General features: G+C 48.5%; 1 protein-coding gene across 8 annotated transcripts in view; it reads right to left on the bottom strand.

Annotated features, from left to right (window-relative positions):
- The window catches only part of NFATC2 (nuclear factor of activated T cells 2), a 180,710-nt gene that overhangs the window by 41,934 nt on the left and 117,810 nt on the right, over positions 1-20,966 (bottom strand). For all 8 annotated transcript variants that reach the window (XM_025399025.1, XM_025399024.1, XM_025399029.1 and 5 more), the window contains exons 7-9: positions 6,859-6,914; positions 6,329-6,455; positions 3,317-4,006 (exon numbers count right to left, since the gene is read on the bottom strand). In XM_025399025.1, coding sequence (XP_025254810.1) covers positions 3,317-4,006; positions 6,329-6,455; positions 6,859-6,914 — 873 coding nt within the window. The remainder of the gene's footprint in view (positions 1-3,316; positions 4,007-6,328; positions 6,456-6,858; positions 6,915-20,966) is intronic.

Raw genomic sequence — 20,966 nt, 5'->3', positions numbered from 1 at the left:
TTTTCCAGCCACAGAACTTTCCCTCGACCCTCAAAACGCATAAGCCGAGCTCTCACAAAGTTCCCAAGGAAAGCCCACTTTGGCAAATCCCAAGGGAAATAAATGACAAATCAGAAATGCCCATGCACGGGCAGCACAGCACGCTGGGGTTTAGCACGGGCTCCGTGCAGCCAAATATGTGCCGTGTGCGACAGACTCCCTTGGAATCATAAATGAAAGGGACAGAAAAGGATCTAAAGATCGAGGAAGTTGCCCCACCAGACACCCGAGGAATGACCCAGGGGATTTTCCAGTTTACTTGTCAGAAATAACACAACACAGCAAACCAAGACGTCCAAATCTCATATCCACAGAGCCGATGGCGGCACATCTGGAATGTTCCACAGATGCACAGGCTAGACAGACTCTTGAGGAGAATCTGAAATTCCAGCAGTTGAGAGACAAAACTGCACCCACGTCTTCTCGGTGGCTACGGTGGAGATGCAGTCTGGGGCTTGCCACTGGGCACGAGCCACCAGGGGACCTGCCCATTGGAGGGTCCTGGGTTGGGCAGAGCCTTGGAGACAAGGCCGGTGGAGCACTGAACATAACTAGTGGCACTTGCTGCCTTTTGGAGGCCACATGGGTGGAAACCATTCCATTGCCCTATCATGCTCTGGCCTCAGGAATGTGCAGCTCCCAAATTGAGAAGCTGGACTGTGGCACAGGGGACAGGGCAGTGCTGCACTTCAGAGCTCTTGAGTTTCCTTTATGTTATTTCTGCCAAGTATTAGGAAAGGAGCTTCCAGGTCAGCTGTGTAGCACAACTCCCAGGCCTCCATTCTCACAGAACGCAGTACAGTCCGGTGTGGACAGCACCACCTGGAGTGTGCGATGCGCTCTCCTTTGTGCTGCACCCCCTAGTTTGAGAGATTGATAATGTCCGCTAGCATGGTAAAGGTTCTCAGAAGTCCTGCAACAAATAATTAAACCAAAACCAAAACAAAAATAAATTTGGTTTAACCTAGTTTTTTCATCTTTTAAAGCCATGGAACCCTCCTTCAGAAAACAGCTCCTAACAGCCCATGGGCTGGGGTCATACAGCATGTACCTAAACTTCACCTCATTCAGTTCTCTGAGACATCCTTAGAGCTGACTCAGGTTTGGACCTGGCGAGACTCCCCCTCACCACGACTTTGAACCTGCCTGTGTTCAGAAAGGGCCTCAGGAGGCCCAAAAGGGTCTCCGTGCTCAGCTGCTTTCTCTGTAACACAATCTTCTGTGGAAACAACAAGGACATCTATGGATCTGGGGCTGCCACAGCCAGTCATGACCACCTCTGGCCACCTGGACACGGGCACCCTAATATCCAAGGCACTCACCATTTGCCTTTAACAAGAGATGGACGGGGTAGGAGAGGCCAGTGTGTTCTCGCTCTGGAGACCAGACAAGCCCTAGGTGCAGAGTCAGCTGGGGAAAATGATCCGGCCCTGCACAGACACTCATTTATTTATAAAGCACCTCTTCTCCAATACAATTGATCCCCCAAGGCCTCACGTGGAGAGGGGTCTGGTTACCACCATGCTTCATTGATCCATCACGTTCTGCCTTAGTTAATTCTCTACATGATTGCCCCCTTGAAAATAAGCACCAAAACTTTATCTTCACCACTGTGAATGTACATTGTTCACGGATGGATTGTATGCAGGTGTCCCTTTCAAAACACAGCACCACGATCCTAACTCAACCTGTGCTTGATTATTCAGAATCAGACGGATCAATTATTAACAGAGCAATACCTAAAGGTCAGCCTTGTAAGGCATGGGGGGCAGGATGACCCCACAAGAAGTGGCCCCAGAGGTCTTTGCTTGGTGAGTTCAGGGGACGTCTTTGATCGATTGTCTCCCTAGAGATTGAGTATGCAGAATACTAGAAGTCACAGAGCCCCCAGATAACCTGGCTTGTCAAGACGTTTCGTGGAGTAAAGGTCAACAGCCTCTGACTACGCAGCAGAGGATATTTCTGGCACCACAGTGTCTGAAATTTAGTACCCGGTCTTGATGGTAATTATTGTGGCTGTTTTGAAGCTTTTACTTTACTTCCTACCCCTTGGCTGGGCTCCTGAGAGTTAATTTTCTGAAATAATTGAGGTTTCAGGGTATATCAGATGCTACTGCCTATAAAATACAAGACTGGAACTGGGAATGACAGCCAGTAATTTAGGTTTTTCCTTCTTCTATTAAGAAAAAACTCCAGTCGCTTAACTGTACACTTTAAAATAAGGTAAAGAGTGTCATGGGATTTGCAACTCAATGGATAAATGCTTGAGGGGATGGATAGCCCATTCTCTATATGTGCTTATTTCACTTTGCATGCCTGTCTCCAAACATCTCATGTATCCCATAAATATATATACCTGCTATATATCCACAAAAAATTTTTAAAAGAAAAGTAAAGATAAAGAAAGTCCAACAGCCTGTTTTTCTGTCTGGATCCCCCAAGGCAAGGCTGCTCTGCTCCCCCCACCCTCTCCGACCTCCCAATGCACCTTGTGGCTCCCAGGTGAGTCTCAGCAATGTGGTTCGTCCTTCCTCCCTGAGATCCTGGACCAACACCTCATCACAGCTGCTCCACAAGACTACCCTCTGGCCAGACCCCTTGCCCACAAACGGGCACCTACAGACTCACACAAAGCCTTCTCTGCATCTTTTCCTTGGCCCAAACCACCCATCAGCTGGGCTCACCACAGCGGAAGCCCACTGCTTCCTTCCCATCAATGCGCATCTCTGTTTCACCAGCACAGGGTACAGAAGTGCCCGCAGTCTGCCTGCAAGCTGTTCTGATAAAGTCACTTTTCAATGAGCTTTCTTCTTCCTTTTCCTCCCTCTCCCTCCCTCAAAATATACAAAAGAGGGCTATAAAGTGGGATTTTTTTTTTCTGTACAGGAATGAAAGGAGGTTAGCTTTCCTTCCTTTCTATTTTCTTGGCCTCAGTCTAAATTTGGCAATTGGAAAGAGTGTGGAAGCAGTTAAATGGACCCAGTTCATGACCCAGGGGATGCCGGGTTGCCCTCGTTTGCTTTTTCCATGGGGGTGATTCTGGATGGGGGCATCTAAAATTGTTACTACTTCCCCTCTGCAACTACTGCTGGGAGGTAATTCTTGCACAGAGCTGGGGGTGGCTTTCAGAGTCATATTATTCAACCTCCTTAAATTAAGATAGGGACACTGAGGCCCAAAGAGGTTAAGGAATCTGTAGGCCATGCAGTGAACTTCCTGGGCAGAGATGCTTCAGGGCACCATCCTTACAGGCAGTGACAAAACTCAAGCGTCTTACCATCATCCAAGTAGGTCTGGTCCAAGTTCTGCTCCTGTTTAATGGTCACCCCCGCAGGTAATACTTCCTTTTGGTCACTGACCGGGGGTCCGTTTTTGGCGGCTCTTTGGCTCGTGGCATTCTGCTGCTGAATGACTGTGGGGTAGGAACCCGGGCTCAGCCTCTGACCTTGACTGACTGGGGGCGGGCCAGGCCTGGTGGTGCCTGGTGCGAAATTCTCGCAGTACATGATGTGCTGGAACTCCTGGTGGCTTCCGCAGCGCAGCTGCTGATTGGTGGGTGAGTAGTGGATCACAGGCGAGGCCTGCTGATTGGTCGGAGAGGGGTGGAGCAGGGCGGAGCTCTGGCCCTGCGAGCCGGCGTGCACCAGCACAGAGCGGTGAGCGTCCGCAAGGGACAGTGGGGCGGCCATGAGGGCCGGCTGCTGGTAGCCCAGCAGGCTGGGGCTCAGGCTCTTGCTCCGCTGGTAGAGTACGGCCGCTGGGTTCTGTTGCTGGTAGCGGGCGTCAGGGGATGAGAGCCCCGTGCGGAACTGCTGGCAGGGAGCCATGGTGGCCACGAGGCAGGAGGGGGACTCGGCCACCATCGGGTGCTGGGGGTAGTAAGGCTGGCTCCCCAGGCCTCCATGGGTGGGGCTGCAGATCAGAGTGGGGTCATATTCATCCGTGGGCTCCGTCTTGATGGCTGGGACTGGGAGGAGAAAAGAGCACATAGGGGCACCCATGGCAGTGGGCCACGGATGTGCACGGAGGATTCGTGGACGGTGCTTGGGAACATGGCTTTGGGAGTCCATACGGGTGGGACAAACAGTTGGTCCCCGTTCCTTATCAGCCTTGGACAAAAGGTTCCCCGTGCAATTGTCTTAGGTAGGAAACTTTACCCTGGCAATGAACATCCTGAATTATAGATTTCTCCAATATTGGAAAAGTGGCTGGTAGGTCTGACTCAGCCCTGGGATTTTACAGCCTCTTTCTCCAGGTGACAGCTCGGAGGAGAACGCTTGATTTCAGATGATGCCTCCCCCTCTTTCTACCCCAGCAGCTCCTGTCTCCGCTTGCTTTCCTTTCTACTGCTTATCCCCGTCTGACATGTCAGATGCTTTACCTGCTGATTTATTACCTAAATACGCCCCTCCTCCAAATGTCAGCTCCTCAGAGACAGGACTTTGGTCTGGTTTTTGATCCTCATGGCCCAAAACAGCACCTGGTACTTAATAGGCACTCAGATATTTTCCAGACAAAGGAATGAGCAAATAGTGACTGTTCCCTTCCTCCGTTCTGTAGCGCTTTGGGGGAATGAGCACTACTGGCTCAAGCCTCAGTTTCCCCATCTGTTACCTGGCAGGAACAATCATACCTACCCCCACGGGATCATTGGGAGGATTAAATAAGATGTGTGTGCAAAGCACTGAGCCCAGTGGCTGGCATACAGTAAGTGCTCAATGCTTGCTGTCACTGCTATTCTCTTACTAGGATCATCCATCATGACTACCACTTGTGTTGTCGCCGTGGCCATTCCTTTCTCCCTGCCCAGCACCGATCACTGAAATCACTCTTTCCCCAGCATCCATACTAAAGCATTACCAATCCCAGGAGTTGAGGAATCAGTTTTCTTTTTACTGGAGTAAATGAATCAGTAACAGGACTGTGACCAAGTCTGCGTGTGTGTGGGGGGGGGGGGGGGGGGGGGACCTCCAAGTATTGGGGATTGGAGGAGATAAGGAGACTAGGCAAGGCTGTCTCTAACCACAGAAATTGTCCCTTGAGGTGCTATTCAAAGGCCGTCACCTCACTCCCTGGCCCAGCTGGGAGACTGAGATCTCACTCCAGCCATGCTCAGCCAGACAAGAGCCAAGGCCGGGCCACAAATGAGAGGAGAGAGCACAGGAAACATAATTGAGAGCCTGTCTGCTCAAAGGGATTCCTGAGCTGCAGTCTGGAGCCCTCCCAGCGATCTCCCACAGTTTTGGGTCCTGGTGACCTGAACCCTGCCCCTGATAGAGCGTCATGTCAGTCCCAGGACAGCAGTGTCCTCACACGGGTCAACACAAAACTGTGGGCACAAGTCAAGCCACCAAGGCAAGGCTGCCAGGGCACCCCTCAGTTTAATGCTTCCAGCAGCGCAGAGGCTCCCTGAGAAACTGCCATAGGATGGAAATTATACCCTGGGTGATTGTCTCCAATTATAGGTTTCCAATCTTGGAAGGTAGCTAGCAGGCCTTTCTCAGCCTGGGAAGCTACAGCCTATTTCCCAAGGGACAGCTCAGAGAAGCATTTTTAAAATGTAAAATTATGCTTCCCCTGGCTGCTCCTGTCCACCTTTTCTGCCGCCACAATCATAATCCAGCATACCAATAATATCAACATCATCTATGACCTAATCCCCTCTGTTAGCATGGCAGTTCCACATGGACAGGGATTCTTACCCTGTCGTGTTCACAGCTGTGTCCACAAGCCAAGAACAGTGCCTGGCACTCAAATAGTTTCTGGACAAATGAATGAATGAAAAAATGGTACTCATCACCTTTCTTGGGGTTGTACTTTGTGGGAATAAGACCTCCTGACCCTGTTATCTATCAGTCACTCCATTAGGCCTTGGGGTGATGACCCACATGGGGGGGGTCACATAAAGATTCTGCAGGTTTTAGGGCATAGCCCCTCTATCATGATCAAATCGAAGCCAGGGACAGGAGTCAGCCACTTAGCACCCTTCTGTTAAACATGCATACACACACCCTTCTTCTATTCCCCCTTCCCCCAAAGAAAAGTACTAAGGCAGTAAGAGCTAATATCACTGACATCAGCTTACTTTGCACTGTGCTAAGGATTTATGTGCATTTAATTTCCAGAACCCTTATAAGGAAGATGCTGTCTGACAGATGATGCAACTGAGGCTCAGAGAGGTTGAGTCATCTGGCCAAAGTTACCCGACTAGGAGCAGACTTCAGGAGTCCTGAGCCCCATGCCTTTACCGCCTCTCAATACCAAAGGGGTCGTCAAAGACACTCCTTACCTGGGTGGTAGGTAAAGTGCTGAGGCTGACTTCGTTTTCTCTTCCCATTGATGACGTAGAAGTTCACTTTTACAGGTGTGCGGATGTGCTTATTCCGATATTCAGGGATCTCAACAAAAAGCATGTTCTGGAAGGAAGGAGTTGTCATGAACTTAACTGCAATCATGCCTCAGTTCCTACCCAGACCCTGAGTGCATCCCGGCAGCCCACTGTCTAATGGGTGTTTTGATGTGCCTTTCATAGGTTTCCAGTGGAAATTCAATTTCCGGGGAATTTAACTTCTCAGCAGCAGCAAAGAAAAATACTCCATCAAAATATAATAAGGTGTCACAGTTATAAATCAGAGAGCATGGTGCTCAATAAATGTTGAATTCACTCATTAATATGCACATATTGAGTACCTGTTAGGTCCAAAGCTCTGGGGAACACTGATGAAGGAAGGAGGGAAAGAAGGAAAGAGCATGAAGGAGGGAAACGTGAGGGGGACTGAGACACTCAGCTGCCTGACAGTCAGTGCGTCACGTGCTTACGGGCTGGCTCTTGTCCTTATCCACCGTGGCTTCCATCTCCCAGATTTGCTGCCCATCTAGAAAAATTCAAAAATGACAGACTTTGAAGGAACTATTAGAAACCAAAGATTTAAGACAAAAACTCACCAACTTCTGTTTATCTTAGCTTACGTATTATGTCATTTCAGTGAGGTGTGTATGTGTCAATATGTGCATGTATGTGTATATATGTATTTATACATACGAATATTTCCTTTTTCCAAAAGGAAGACATGGTGTCAATAGAAAACAAGGCAACATAGTCCTAAGTAAATTAAGGCAGGAACAGAAAACTCAACACCACATGTTCTCATTTATAAGTGAGAGCTCAGCATGGGGTATACACGGACATGAAGATGGGAACAGCAGATATTGAGGACTAATGGAGGTGGGAGACAGGGACCAGGGCAGGGACCAGCGATCTACCAGTTGGGTACTGTGTTCACTGCCTGAGTGACAGCTCATTCATACCCAAACCTCAGTGTCATGTAATATACCCATGTAACAAACCACATGTACTTCCCAAATCTAAAATAAAAGTTGAAGTTATATTTTTAAAAATTAAAACATAAAATAATGTTGATAGCCAAAAAGAAACAGGGCAACAACAGAAAACAAGAAAAAAAATAGAAACTGTCCAGAATCCTATTATCATTTTTTTCTCCATATCTGAATGTCCATATTTCTTTCTTTTTTAAAAAAAAAAAAAAAAAAAAAAAGCATTATTAAGGGCTGGGCATGGTGGCTTATGCCTGTAATCCAAGCACTTTGGGAGGTCAAGGCAGATGGATCCCTTGAGACTAGGAGTTTGAGATCAGCCTGGCCAGCATGGTGAAACCCCATCTCTACTAAAAATAAAAATACAAAAATTTGCCAGGTGTGGTGGCATATGCCTGTAATCCCAGCTACTTGGGAGGCTGAGGCAGGAGAATTGCCTGAACCCAGGAGGCGGACATTGCAGCAAACCAAGATTGCACCACTGCACTCCAGCCTGGGCAACAGAGTGAGAACTCGTCTCAAAACAAGTAAATAACTAAATAATTTTTAAAAGCATTGTTATATGTTATACTTTATTATATGCCAAAGCTGTTAAAGAAGCACAATGACAGGTCCCTGACTGTCCCAGACGTGCCTTCTTGGTGGTCTGAGAACACAGGCTTAAAGATGCGGCCCCAAGTCATGAGAGAAGCCAGTGACTTCAGTGGTGTCCTGGCTCACAAGTCACTGAAGAGCAGAAAGACAGGGGCTCACCCTCCACCTTTCCTCAGCAGACAGCCTGGATCTCATGTCAGTCCTAACAACTGATGAAGAGGTTTTGCTCAGTAAACTCTCCTGTCCAGAAGCAGAACACTACTTCCCCAGTTTGGGTCCAAGAAGTTGGGCCAAAAAAAAAAAAACACCTCTGCATTTGCAAATAATTGATTTCTCTTGCTGACCACCTATACTGGTCATTGGGTAGTTTTTAGCTGAAACAAATCATTTCAACAAGTATTTCCAGGATGTTTTGTGGAACACTGGTTCTGAAGGATATTAAATAGTTTTATGAGAAGTGGGAAAAATTCGACATGCTAATAAGCATTTGGAAACTGCTGAGTCAAAGTCGAATGGCTTTCTTCACTGCAGGACTTCTCAGAGGCTTTAACATGTTGCTGTGCAGAGTTGAACCCCTCCCTACTTTTAAGCACAACTATTCGCATCTTCTGTGATTGCTGAGGTTTGAACCCATATAGTCTTGGCTCTTAAGATTCACCCAATGAAATCTGGGTTTCAAGCATTACTTAAACATACTCCCACCCCCTCCCCCATGAAAAATTAACATAAAGTCTTGTGATTGCTCTCTAGATGATCTTAACAAGGAACAAGCAATGAACACACTAGAGCCCTTTGTAACAATTAAGTCTGTAAGTCCTGACCTTACAGCGCAATCCCTGAAATGACTCAGCAAAACATGGGCTATGTTAAAAGGGAAGAGAACAGGTGGTTCATGTACTGACTCTCACTCTAGTGTTCCTTGGTCCCTGCCGAAGGGACCAAGTCATATTCATCACCATCTCCCCAACACTTGCAAATGCCTAATCAACATCTCATGAGTGAACAGACAGAAGTGTCAGTGGCTCCAACGGCTGCTGGTGAGGCCAAGAAAAAGCCAGAGGCTAACATCAGACATGCCCCCTGTTTTCTCAGACAACTGAGCAGGCATGTCTGATGCTCAAAAGGAAGCAAGGGAAGATCGCCGGATGGACATCGAGGAATTGGAAGCAAAGTCATCAAGACCTGAGTCCTTTCAGTGTGCAAAGTCCTGTATAGAACTGGTCAGGACAATCCTCATTTCTTTGTCAAAGACAGGTCAAAGACCACCCAACAGAGACACATGTCCCCTTTTCAGGTAGAGGTCACCACCAGGAGCGTGACTGTACAGACCAGACTAGGGTCTTCATCAAAAAGTGTGTTTTCATCCACAACTGCAAAGTGAGCTTGAAGCCTGAAGGTTGAGTAAGAAATGAACAGAGGAAATGGTAACATGTTGCTGTTTGGTTTGTCACCCACTCCCATAGCCTCTCCTTGCCTGAACTGAATTATTGAATTTTGCCACCAACAGTATCATTTCTTTTTCCACTTATATGAGCTTGCTTTGAAAAAAAAAAAAAAAAAGGATCATTTTCAGAAGTTCAAAATGGGGAGGAAAGGGAGAAAATAGTACCTGGAAATGTGGTCAGTAAGTATTAAGTAGGGCCCATGAAGCTTCCATTCCCAGCTCTCTTCCTAGGCTCACACCAATAGCGGCAGATGAAACAGAAAATACAAAATGGCGGTGCAACGAAAAGGGCGTCACCAAGAGGAGAGTTCTCGTGGACTGTCCTCTCCGGGTCAAGGGACGCAACACGAAGAAGACCTTTTCCTACCTCTGGTGAGTGTACATGGCAGACAAAACTGCATCCACTGACAGCCACAGAATTCCAGCACACAGGTTCCTGAGAGTACCCTTAGAAACTAGCCAGCCCCACACCAGCAGATGAGGAAACTGAGGCCCAGAGAAGCAAGGGGGCTGTGCAAAGACCCACAGTAGTTATTAAATCACAGCCTTTAAGCAACAACTGACATAATCTAATAATGAAGGAGATGGCTTCAAAGACAGGTCAAGGTTGTTACACGAGAGAAGCTCACCAGATCACTGCGAGGCTAGAAGGTTACTGGGAGGCTGGAGAAAGATTTCATGGGGGTGGGATCTTTGTAGGGTCACTTACCACAAAGATTCATGCAGATGCAGATCTCAAGCCCTTCCCTGCTTTGCTGTGCCCTCAGGATACCGTGGAAGCTTCACTGTGGCCCTCAAGGCCCTGCACAACCCGGCTCCTACCCTCATTCCAGCCTCTCCAGGCACTGTTCTTACCCGACTCTTCTGAGCGCTCACTACATGCCTGGCATCACTCTCAGCACCTCATATACACGGGCTTGTCTCATCTGTACAGCACCCGTAGGAGGCAGGTCTCCTCACCCCATTTTATAGGGGAAGACATCAGGCACAGAGAGGTGAGAGCACAGACCAAGGTCACACAGCCAGACCCTGTGGGGAAACCGGATTGGAACCCAGGCAGCCTGGCTTCAGAGTCAGTGCTCCTCGTGCAGTTTCAGATCCCTGTGCCTTGCAGCTCCTCCGCCTAGTTCCCCTCCTCTGAGCTCCAGCCACAGCAACCAGCCCTTCCTCGGGACGCCCCACAGTGAGGCAGTGAGCCGCCACATCCCACAGCCTCCCAGAGCCCGGTAAGTGTGGCTCAGGGAAAGATGTCCATGGCGGGCAGGGGGGAAGTCCTGCCCTCTCCAGTGTTCTCTGCCAGGCCTTCCACAACACGCTGACTGGAACCCTGAGCCTTCGTGGGCATGTCCTGCAGCCACAACCAATTTCTGTCACCCCAGCGCTCTGCCATTTTACTCCTGTGTACCCCAAATTTCGGAGCAGACACACTCAGCTTCAAATCCCTGACTACCCCCAATGATTTGTGAGACCTTAGACATGACACGATCTCTCTCCCTGCCTCTTATCCAACGTATGGAGATAATTATAGTACCCATAACTTATGGGGTCATTCTGAAGATTAAATATGGTAACAGGCCCAAGCAGGGTATTATATAAATGTTTGGGGCCGGGTGCAGTGGCTCACACCTGTGATCCCAGCACTGAGGCGCGTGGATCACCTGAGGTCAAGAGTTCGAGACTAGCCTGGCCAACATGGTAAAACCCTGTCTCTACTAAAAATACAAAAAAGTAGTCGGCGTGGTGGCGTGCGCCTGTAATCCCAGCTACTCGGGGAGCTGAGGCAGGAGAATCTCTCGAACTCGGAGATGGAGGTTGCAGTGAGCTGAGATCGTGCCATTGCACTCCAGCCTGGCCAACAAGAGAGAAACTCCGTCTCAAAAAAAAAAAAAAAAAAAAAAAAAAAAGTTCAACAGACATGGGTTACGGTTATTACAGCTAGTGGCAAGAGAGTATTTCAACACTGTCTTCTTTATCATTTGTTGCATATATTCCACAATGTGTTAATACTGAGAAAAACACAAGCATTTTAAAATCAGAAAATAATAAACATTTTCCAACTGCATTTTCTGCTTGCAGTACTTCTGCCTACGGGTTTGGACTGGAGGGAATTTATGAAGCGACGGTCTGTTATGTGAGACTGCAGCACGGTGCCTGATTTTCCTTTGCTTTCCAAAGTGGGTCTTTTCACCATTAACTTTAAAAACACACACACAGAGAAAAAGACCTCACAGGAATAAGAAATCAAAACTTAAACCATGAGCCAAGGGCCTATCTTCTTTCTTTTGCACCCTTTTGGTATCAGAAGCTCCAAGGGCAGCCCAGGAATCTGGCCTGACCTGTACTCCCTCATGGAGGGGCTGCACTCAGTTCTGGACAAACAAGTCCCCAACAGGAAGTGAAAATCCACATCCATCGTCCTTCTCGATTTTATGCAGCATGTGGAAGACACACTCCAGGAGGCTGGCCTCTAAGGGAAGCGCGCGGTTTGCGAGGTACCTCGGGGTCATTTTCCCGGGCTCCTCTTTCCCGCTCCACCCTGCATCCACGGGTGCACAAGTCCTGGGGTTTCACCTGGAGAACCCACTAATCCCAACCTCTGAATTGCACTCCCATGGGGCAGTGGAATTCAGAACAAATGCTGATGGGGCCAGGTGTGGGGGCTCAGGCCTGTAATCCCAGCACTTTGGGAGGCCAAGGCGAGTGGATCACTTGAGATCAGGAGTTCAAGACCAGCCTGGCCAACATGGCGAAACCCCATCTCTACTACAAATACGAAAATTAGCCAGGCGTGGTGGTGGGCACTTGTAATCCCAGCTACTCAGGAGGCTGAGGCAGGAGAATCACTTGAACCCAGGAGGCAGAGGTTGCAGTGAGTGGAGACGGCACCACAGCACTCCAGCCTGGGCAACAGAGCCAGACTCTATCTCAAAAATAAAAAATAAACGCTGATGGAGTTTTCTCAGCCTGATGTCACTCTGTCCAGGTTCAAGTTCTGTCCTCATAGTTTACTCGCTGTGTGGCCTTTGAGTGGCAGCTCTTTGTGCCTCAGTTTCCTCATAAGCAAAAATGATAAAGTTTGGCCAGGTTCAGTGGCTCATGCCTGTAATCCCAGCACTTTGGGAGGAGGCGGGTGGACCATCTGAGGTCAGGAGTTTGAGACCTGCCCGACCAACATGGTGAAACCCCATCTCTACTAAAAATACAAAAAATTAGCTGGGCATGGTGGTGGGTGCCTGTAATCCCAGCTACTTGGGAGGCTGAGGCAGGAGAATTGCTTGAACCCGGGAGGCGGAGGTTGCGGTGAGCCAAGATCACGCAATTGCACTCCAGCCTGGGCAACAAGAGCAAAACTCCATATCAAAAAAAAAAAAAAAAAAAAATTAAGGTTAATCTTATTGACCTCAAGGAGATGTGACGAGAATTAAAAAAGACAGTGTATGTGAAATGCTTAATAAAATTCCCAGCCCATAGTTAATGCTGCTATCATTACTATGATTTTAGAACCTGGAGTCTTGTATGTTCTGATTCCAGTAAAAAAGAATTGAAGGGTCATCCTGACTCAAGTACTTTGGTGGGTACTGAAGTTTTTTGCTTCATTTCATTGCATTAAATTCCTCATTGCAAATAAATAAAATGGCCATAGAAAGTATTTATTGGTAGGAGACTGGTTGAATTAATTATGGGCCATCTGTAATTAGTATGGAAAATCAGTAAAAGAGCACTGGGCATCGCTTAGAGTAAGGTAGATCTGTGTTTTCTAACCTGGAAATATGATCCTGTTCTATTAAAAAGCAGATTTTGCTGGGCATGGTGGCTCACGCCTGTAATCCCAGCACTTTGGGAGGCTGAGGTGGGCAGATCATTTGAGGTCAGGAGTTTGAGACCAGCTTGGTCAACATGGTGAAATCCTGTCTCTACTAAAAATACAAAAATTAGCTGGGTGTGGTGGCGCGTTCCTGTAATCCCAGCTACCCAGGAGGCTGAGGCAGGAGAATCGCTTGAATCCGGGAGCTGGAGGTTGCAGTAAGCCGAGATCACGCCATTGCACTCCAGCCTGGGCGACAAAGTGAGACTCTGCCTCAAAAAAAATAATAAAATAAAATAAAAAGCAGATTTTTAAAAAATGTTGCAGATCAGTATGTACAGCATGATGGCCCATAATTAATTCAACCATTGTCCTACCAATAAATACTTTCTATGGCCATTTTATTTATTTGCAATGAAGAATTTAATGCAATGAAATGAAGCAAAAACCTTCAGTACCCACCAAAGTACTTGGGTCAGGATGGCCCTTCAATTCTTTTCTACTTTGTGAGTCTATTCGTAAGTCTACTTAAACTTTGAAAGCCTGTGCCCCAAGCTACTCATATGGTTGTACCTCCGGGGCTGGGCCTGAATGGTGAGGTGAGACCTTCATGCCTTTCTTCACTGATTCAAGAAACATGCAGCATCATGGTGACTTTAATTTGCTTACGTTTTTATTATTTTGAAACAAAGATATTTTTCCCCTTAAGGAAAAGGCACATTGCAACTGCCTGTTGACTTTCCTGTCTCTTGGGAGCTCTCCGGGGCCAAAGCCTGAGAGGGAGGCTGGGCATGGACCATCAGCTCTGACTGAGCTCTAGCACAGCTCTACCTCAGGCCATGAGATGGGCCACGCATGCCTTCCAGCCCTCCAGGGAGCCCCAGACAGAGAGGCAGGGCGGGACATTCCACCCAGGCTCAAGAGAGACATGGACTCAGGGTTGCTTATGTCTACTGAGGTGGGGACCCAGCCTCTCTACCCAGCTTTCCTCCTCTGACTCCGTTAGACACACTGACCTTCTCTTTCCCTCCAACAGCCATACCCGCCTATCTCCAGGCCTTGGAACTTGCTGTTTCCATCTCTCAAGATGCTTTTCTTCAGATCTCCTGTGACCATCCCCTTCCCATCCTTCAGGTCCAGCTCACGGAGACCTCCCCTCATCCCAAACCATCCCCCTATAACTTTCTCTTCCAGCCTGACATCATTTTAGCTACCTGTTGGTTTGCTATCTCCACCCAGCCCCAGGCTGTGAGTTCCCCCAGAGCAGAGCTATAGCTATCTCATTCTCTGCTTTATCCTCAGCTCTACAGCATCTGGCACATAATAGCTGCTCAATTAATACTGGCTGAATAAACAAACAAATTGATCTCAGGATCCTCCAGTGTGCACCCCACAGCCAGAGTCCAGGAAACATCTGACCACTGACCTCTCCAGCCACAGGACCCTGCAAGGAGGAATCACCAAGCCCTTATTATGGGGTCCTTTGTGGGAATCAGCTGATGAGGAAGGAGCTGGGAATATGGGTGCAGACAAGGAATCAAACACAATCAGAGCAACTAGGCCCAGACAGCGTTCCCAGTGCCATTGACCAGGAGTTCTGTATAATCCACCTCCCAACCCACACCTTGGGTCTGGGACTCTGGGCAGACCTACCCCCTTGGAACAGGACTGAGAAGACCAAGTGTGCTTCTACCACTCTGGGCTGAGATGAAATAAAGGACTTTGGTCTCTTGAGCAGATGTTCAGGCAAAATTCTCCCATCCAAAATTAACAAGGACTGGCAGCCGGTGTGAAAACGGCCCTTCCAAGTCTTAGTCAGAGGTGAAGAGAAAGGAGCTAACCACTTTGTGCAAAGGGGTTAGGTCTAGAGAAGACTGAGCACAACTCTGCAAGTTAAAAAAAAAAAAAAAAAAAAAAATGGGGTGGGAGGATGGCTAAAGTAACATCATAGCCTTTTTTGTTGTGTTTGTTGGGTTTTGAAACAGGGTCTCGCTCCATTGCCCAGGCAGGAGTCCATGGCACTATCTCAGCTCACTGCAACCTCCACCTCCCAGGTTCAAGAGATTCTCCTGCCTCAGCCTCCCAAGTAGCTGGGATTACAGACACATGCCACCACGCCCAGCTAATTTTTGTATTTCAAGTAGAGATGTAGTTTCACCATATTGGCCAGGCTGGTCTCGAACTCCTGACCTCAGGTGATTCGCCCACCTCAGCCTCCCAAAGTGCTAGGATTACAGGCATGAGCCACCATGCCCAGCTGACATTATAGCCTTTGCTTTAACTTCACTGCAGAGTCAACTCCAGAAGAAAACCCCTACTAGATGCAAGAAGAATGGGCATCGCTCACCAGCCCATTTGCTGATGTATGGCCCCTATACTTTGGTTGGTCTCCTGGTTTCTCTTTGCTGGCAATTCTTTAACCCTGCGATGGAACAAAGCAGCCAGGAAGCAGTAGGGTTGGCCGTGGGTTGGGGCTGGAGTCTTAGCAGTCAGCCTGGAGGAGCTGTGGGCTCGTGTCAGCACTCCAGGAGAAATGAGCAAGCTTTTGGGAGGAGGAAGGCAAATCCGTCCTCACCCGGGCTGTGAGCATGCCATTGGGCTCAAGGCAAATGGGGAGGAAATCAAAGTGTCAGTTCATGTTAGGAAACCGTGCGTGATGCTTCCCAGTCCTGGCCCTGCTTTTAAAAATTAGCCAAATAAAAATGGTTGAAGTCATTTCAGTCTGCTCTTTATGACTGCTAACTAGCAGAAAAACGTGTCCTCCCTGGAAGCATGGGCTTAATGAGCCCAGCAGACGGGGGTGGGGTGGGGGAGGTTCAGGAATGGCCCCCCTAGCTCAGCATTTCAGCCGCCCAACACGGTAACACTGCCCAAATGGATTTACTGAGATCTGGAAAGGAAGTCCCTTGATTCCCAAGTCTGCCCCACTACTTCCTTGGTGGGCTTGGCCCCCAACCATCCCCCACCGGGACAACCGGACCAGCTGCTCACTCACCTCCCAGCTTCTCTGAGTGCTGCCCCCCACCAAGTCCACTGTTCACACAGATGGCCAGAGCACTCTTAAACATCAACCGGACCATGCCACGCCCCTGCTCAAAAACCTCCAACAACTACCTGTGGCTTTGGGAATGCAATCCAAACTCTTTGCCGTGTCTGCAGGGCCCAGCCGGGTCTGTCCCCCGCAGCACCTCTCCAGGCTGAGCTCTCACTCTCATGATGCACCGGCCACCTGGGCCTGCTTCCCATCCCTCAAATGCCCTAAGCTCATCTCCATGCTGGGGCCTTGGCACTGGGCGGTTCCTTTTGCCTGGGACACTCTCCCAGCAGTCCTTGTGGCTCTCTCTTTCCCACCTTCAGGGGTCTGCTCAAAGCCATCTCCTCCAGGAAGACCTCCCTGACCCCTCTCTATCCAGGGTTACCAGATTTAACTAATAAAAATACAGGATGTTCAGTTAAACTTGGATTTCAGAAAACAACGAACACCTTTTTACGTCCCAAACTCCTTACCATTGTATAGAACATACTTTTACTAAAGAAGCTCACTGTTTGGGATTCAAATTTAACTGCACATCCTATATTTCCCCCCTAACTCCATACCCTTTTCTCTCTTGGGCCTGTGACCTGGCTTCCCTGGCTTCATAGCATTTTCCCCATCTGAAAGTGTCCTGCGTATAAACAAGTTTCAGACTGTCCACCCCCAAGGGCAGAGACCTCACCTGCCACGCGTCACCTGTGCCTGGCATGGCACTGCACATAGTAGGTGCTCAATAAACACCTGGGAAATGAACACGGAAGCACCGGGGGCTGAGTGAGTTGAGCGAGGCTGAAAGGGCATGCTTGGATGCTCAGTCAAGATTAATCTTACGTAAAGCCCGGATTTCAGCTCCTCCCCTGTCCCACCCTAGACGTGACTCTTCTCGGCCCTAAGCTGTCATCTATAGATGATCCCCACACGTTTCAGACAGCCAGCTACTCTGGGAACCAGGAAGTTGGGGTTTCAGGCCCAGCCCTCCACTGACGAACTCTGTCATCTCAAAGAAGTCTGAAGACCACACTGTGTGACTCAGCTTCCCCATCTGTAAAATGGGGAAGGCGAGGAAGCAGACCATTAGTTACACTCCCTCCAGCTGCCACGCTATGACTCCAGGAGTCTGATGGCTCCAGGGTAAGGACAGGAGAGAAATTCGCCTCTCCAGGAAGGACTCTTCTCCCAGACAAGAAACCAGTATGGCCCTGCCCTCTGAACCCTGTGTGAAGTCAACGGGGCTCCCAGAGTGCAGGTAGAAGGACAGCTGATGTTTTCTGAGCACCTACTATGTGCCCGACACTTTCAGTTCCTTGATCTCCTTCTATTGCTAAAACACCACCAACCCCATCTTAGAGATGGGAAAACTGAGTCCCAAGGTACATAGTGTGAGGCCAATCCAGGCTTCAGGTCAAGTCTGCCGGGTGATGCAAAATCCAGCCTTTGAAGTGGGAATTACACAAAGGTCTTTGGCACCAGGAACAATTTCTGATGGTGGAAGTGCTTAGACACAACGAGTTTTCTCACTAAAAAGTCATTTCTCTGTGGCCTCTTTCAAATAGATGCAAACAGAATGAACTGCAGGATTCTTGGACTTAAAAGCCTGTTCTTCAATGCAGGGGACCAAGTTTAGGCAAATATTTAGCTCCCTGAAAACGAGACCATTTTCTCTATCTCCAGGGCAGCTTCAGAGTTGCAATCTGGATTGCATCTTTGGAGAACAGCTTCGTGCCCCAGCAAAGCTGTGGGTAAGAGATGGGTCCAGCCCAGGGGGCCACTGACACCAGGGACATGAGTCACTGAGGGCAAAGGTCCGGAGAGCCTTAGTCATGCCCCAGCCCTGCCTGAAGTCTGACATTTCTCAGAGGGAAGCCCCATGTAGAGAGACTCCCATACCAGGTCTATTGTTTGAGAAAACACCACGCCGGGTACAACCGAACCCAGGGAGAGAAACAGGTGGGAAGAGCAGGTGTCTGCTCTAAGATGGTTCCGATTGTTTCAGGGCACTAATTCATGGAAAAAATACTTAATTTAGCAAAAAAAAAAAAAAATTATTTTAAGCACATGCATTTATATTTATTAAACAAAGCTCAAAATACAACCTTTGGGGACCTCCAAGTAATAAAGTGACTCATGTCAGGATATGATGACTCAGTGGGAAAGAGGGAATTCCACACCCACGCCTCCTTTCTAAAAAATCAATTTGTCCTCTGGACAGGTGATGGGAGCCTCTACCATCAGACCGTTCCAAGAAAATCGTCCAGCAAAACAAAACAAAAAATTCTCTTCAAACAATTTAAGTCTCAAAGCTGAGTAATCTGATGCAGGCCAGTTTCCAACCTACGCCCCCGCGGGACACAGAGAGCCAGGGAGCTAGTTGGCCGAGCCTGGGGGCCTGAATTAAGAAGGATTTACCAGCCGAAAAATTCCAAAACTCTGTGTCATGTGAAGGAACCTTCCAAAACATTGGATCCCACCCAGGCTCAGCGAGTCGCTCAAAGTCATGGCAACCCCGTTCCTGCTGCCACATCACTTTTATTTTTGTGTCCTTAGATTTTTTCCTGTTTTGCAATGTTTTGCTGGGACCCCCGACTCCGCCTGAGGCCGTGTGGCCAAGGGCCAGGGTTCCCACTGAAGTCAGGAACAGCCTGGACTTCCCAGCGTGAACTTTGCCTGAGGGGTTACACATTTTTTAAATTTCAGAGAACATCCAAATGGCTTTTCAGCAATTACTGAGAATGATAAATAGGAAAGACCCTAATTGTTCTGTTTGGTTTCTCTTTGTCCTCTCCGACATGACTAGAAAAAATTACTCTGGAGTTGATGACAAATGCTGCCTTGGGATTCTACCTCTGTCACCAGTTGTGGGCTGACCTGGGGTGCATGACTTGACATCTGTGAGCCTCAGTTACCTCATCTGTAAAATGGGAATGATGCTGCCCGTTTCTCAGGGCTGGAGTGACAACTGAAAGAGATGTATTCATTCAACGACACAAATGAGCGCCTACTGTGTGCCGGGGACCACTCTGGATGCTGAGGATACAGCAGCAAACACTGAGTCTCTGCTGTCAAGGAACTAAGAGTCCAGCATGAGAGACCAGGTGATAAATGAACAGACAGGCAAGGTGATTTCAACAGTGCTAAGTGCCACCAAGAAAACAGAGCCGGGCAGTGGCACAAAAGGTGACAAGGTGTTGGGGAAGTGGGACAACTTCAGAATGACGGTCAAGGAGGACCCCGTGGAGGAAGTGACCTTTGAGCCGAGACTGGGAGGAATAGGAGGCGGCAGGCTTGAAAAGAAGGGGTAGAGGAGGCTGGGCACGGTGGCTCACGCCTATAATCCCAACACTTTGGGAGGCCGAGGTGGGCAGATCACAAGGTCAGGAGATCGAGACCATCCTGGCTAACACGGTGAAACCCCGTCTCTACTAAACAAAATACAAAAAATTAGCCAGGCATGGTGGCGGGTGCCTGTAGTCCCAGCTACTTGGGAGGCTGAGGCAGGAGAATGGCGTGAACCCAGGAGATGGAGCTTGCAGTAAGTCGAGATCGCGCACTGGTGCCACTCCACTCCAGCCTGGGCAACAGAGCAAGACTCCATCTCAAAAAAAAAAAAAAAAAATGAAAAAGAAAGAAAAAAGAAAAGAAATGGTGGAGGAACATTCTAAGAGCACCCTGAGAAAGCCAAGGTCCTGAGACAGAAATGGGCTTGGGGTGTTTGAGGACAGAGTGAAGCCAGGTGTTGCGAAGCCAAGTGGCAGGGAGAGAGTCAAAAAAGCTGAGGCCAGAGAGATGGGCAGGGGCCAGATCACACAGGCTCTTGAAAGTCACCAAAATAATCAAAAATAGTAATACAAATAATATAATAATCATTATTATTATTGCTGCTATAAATAAGATGCCATTTTCCAAAACACCAAGCTTTTCTAACTTAAGAAACACCACGCTCCCGTCTCCTACTGTTTTTCCACCACTCTCCAATTTGTCATCTTGCTGGAGTGGAAACTGCCAATTCCATTTTAGTCGACAGCTATAAAAAGAACATTGGAGCTGGTGGTGCCGATGACCAAACTCGGGGCTAAGATTAGCCCAGGAGGCTGTCACCTTTCCTTAATGTGAGAAACAGCTGGGATTCCCCTTCCTTGGAAAACTTCAACTGTTCCGCCCCGCCCCGCAGAGCCCTTGCTGGCCAAATGTCCATGGAGATGGGAACGGGGATGAGTTTTGGAAAAAAGAAGTTGAGCAACAGGGATTCCCCCTGCGGAAGACAGCCCGGGCTGAGAGGTGAGCTCTTGGGGTCAAAAGAGCAGGACCAGTGAATGCAAGGCAAGCCCCTCTCTGCAGAGAGCCCTCAGAGCCAGACAGCCCCCGCAGAGGAGCCCACCGTGTCTCTAACACCGCCGATGGTCTCTTGTCATTAATGCAGGAACTACATTCACCTGGGATTCTTTAGTTAGGCATGAAAGGGTCAGAAATGTATCCCCTTGATGCCAGAAACACTGGAGGATTCAAACTGCTGCCCAGAGGGGTGAAGTGGATAATTCAAGGGTCCCCATCACCACAAAATGCTTCAAGCCTGTGACTCAGAGCAGCTGAAGGGTCTTCATGCAAAATTAACCTGGTTCTAGGCTTTTTAAGCATAGAACAACAGAGTCCAAGGTGTGGGGTATACACCCAGGCTGCCTGGGGTCAGATCCCACCACTGCCCTCTACCAGCTGTGTGA

This window comes from Theropithecus gelada, chromosome 10 (assembly GCF_003255815.1).
Source record: "Theropithecus gelada isolate Dixy chromosome 10, Tgel_1.0, whole genome shotgun sequence".
In the NCBI taxonomy this organism is placed as follows: Eukaryota; Metazoa; Chordata; class Mammalia; order Primates; family Cercopithecidae; genus Theropithecus; species Theropithecus gelada.
The sequence above is the reverse complement of the archived record's forward strand: the minus strand, read 5'-3'. Positions and strand labels throughout refer to the sequence as shown.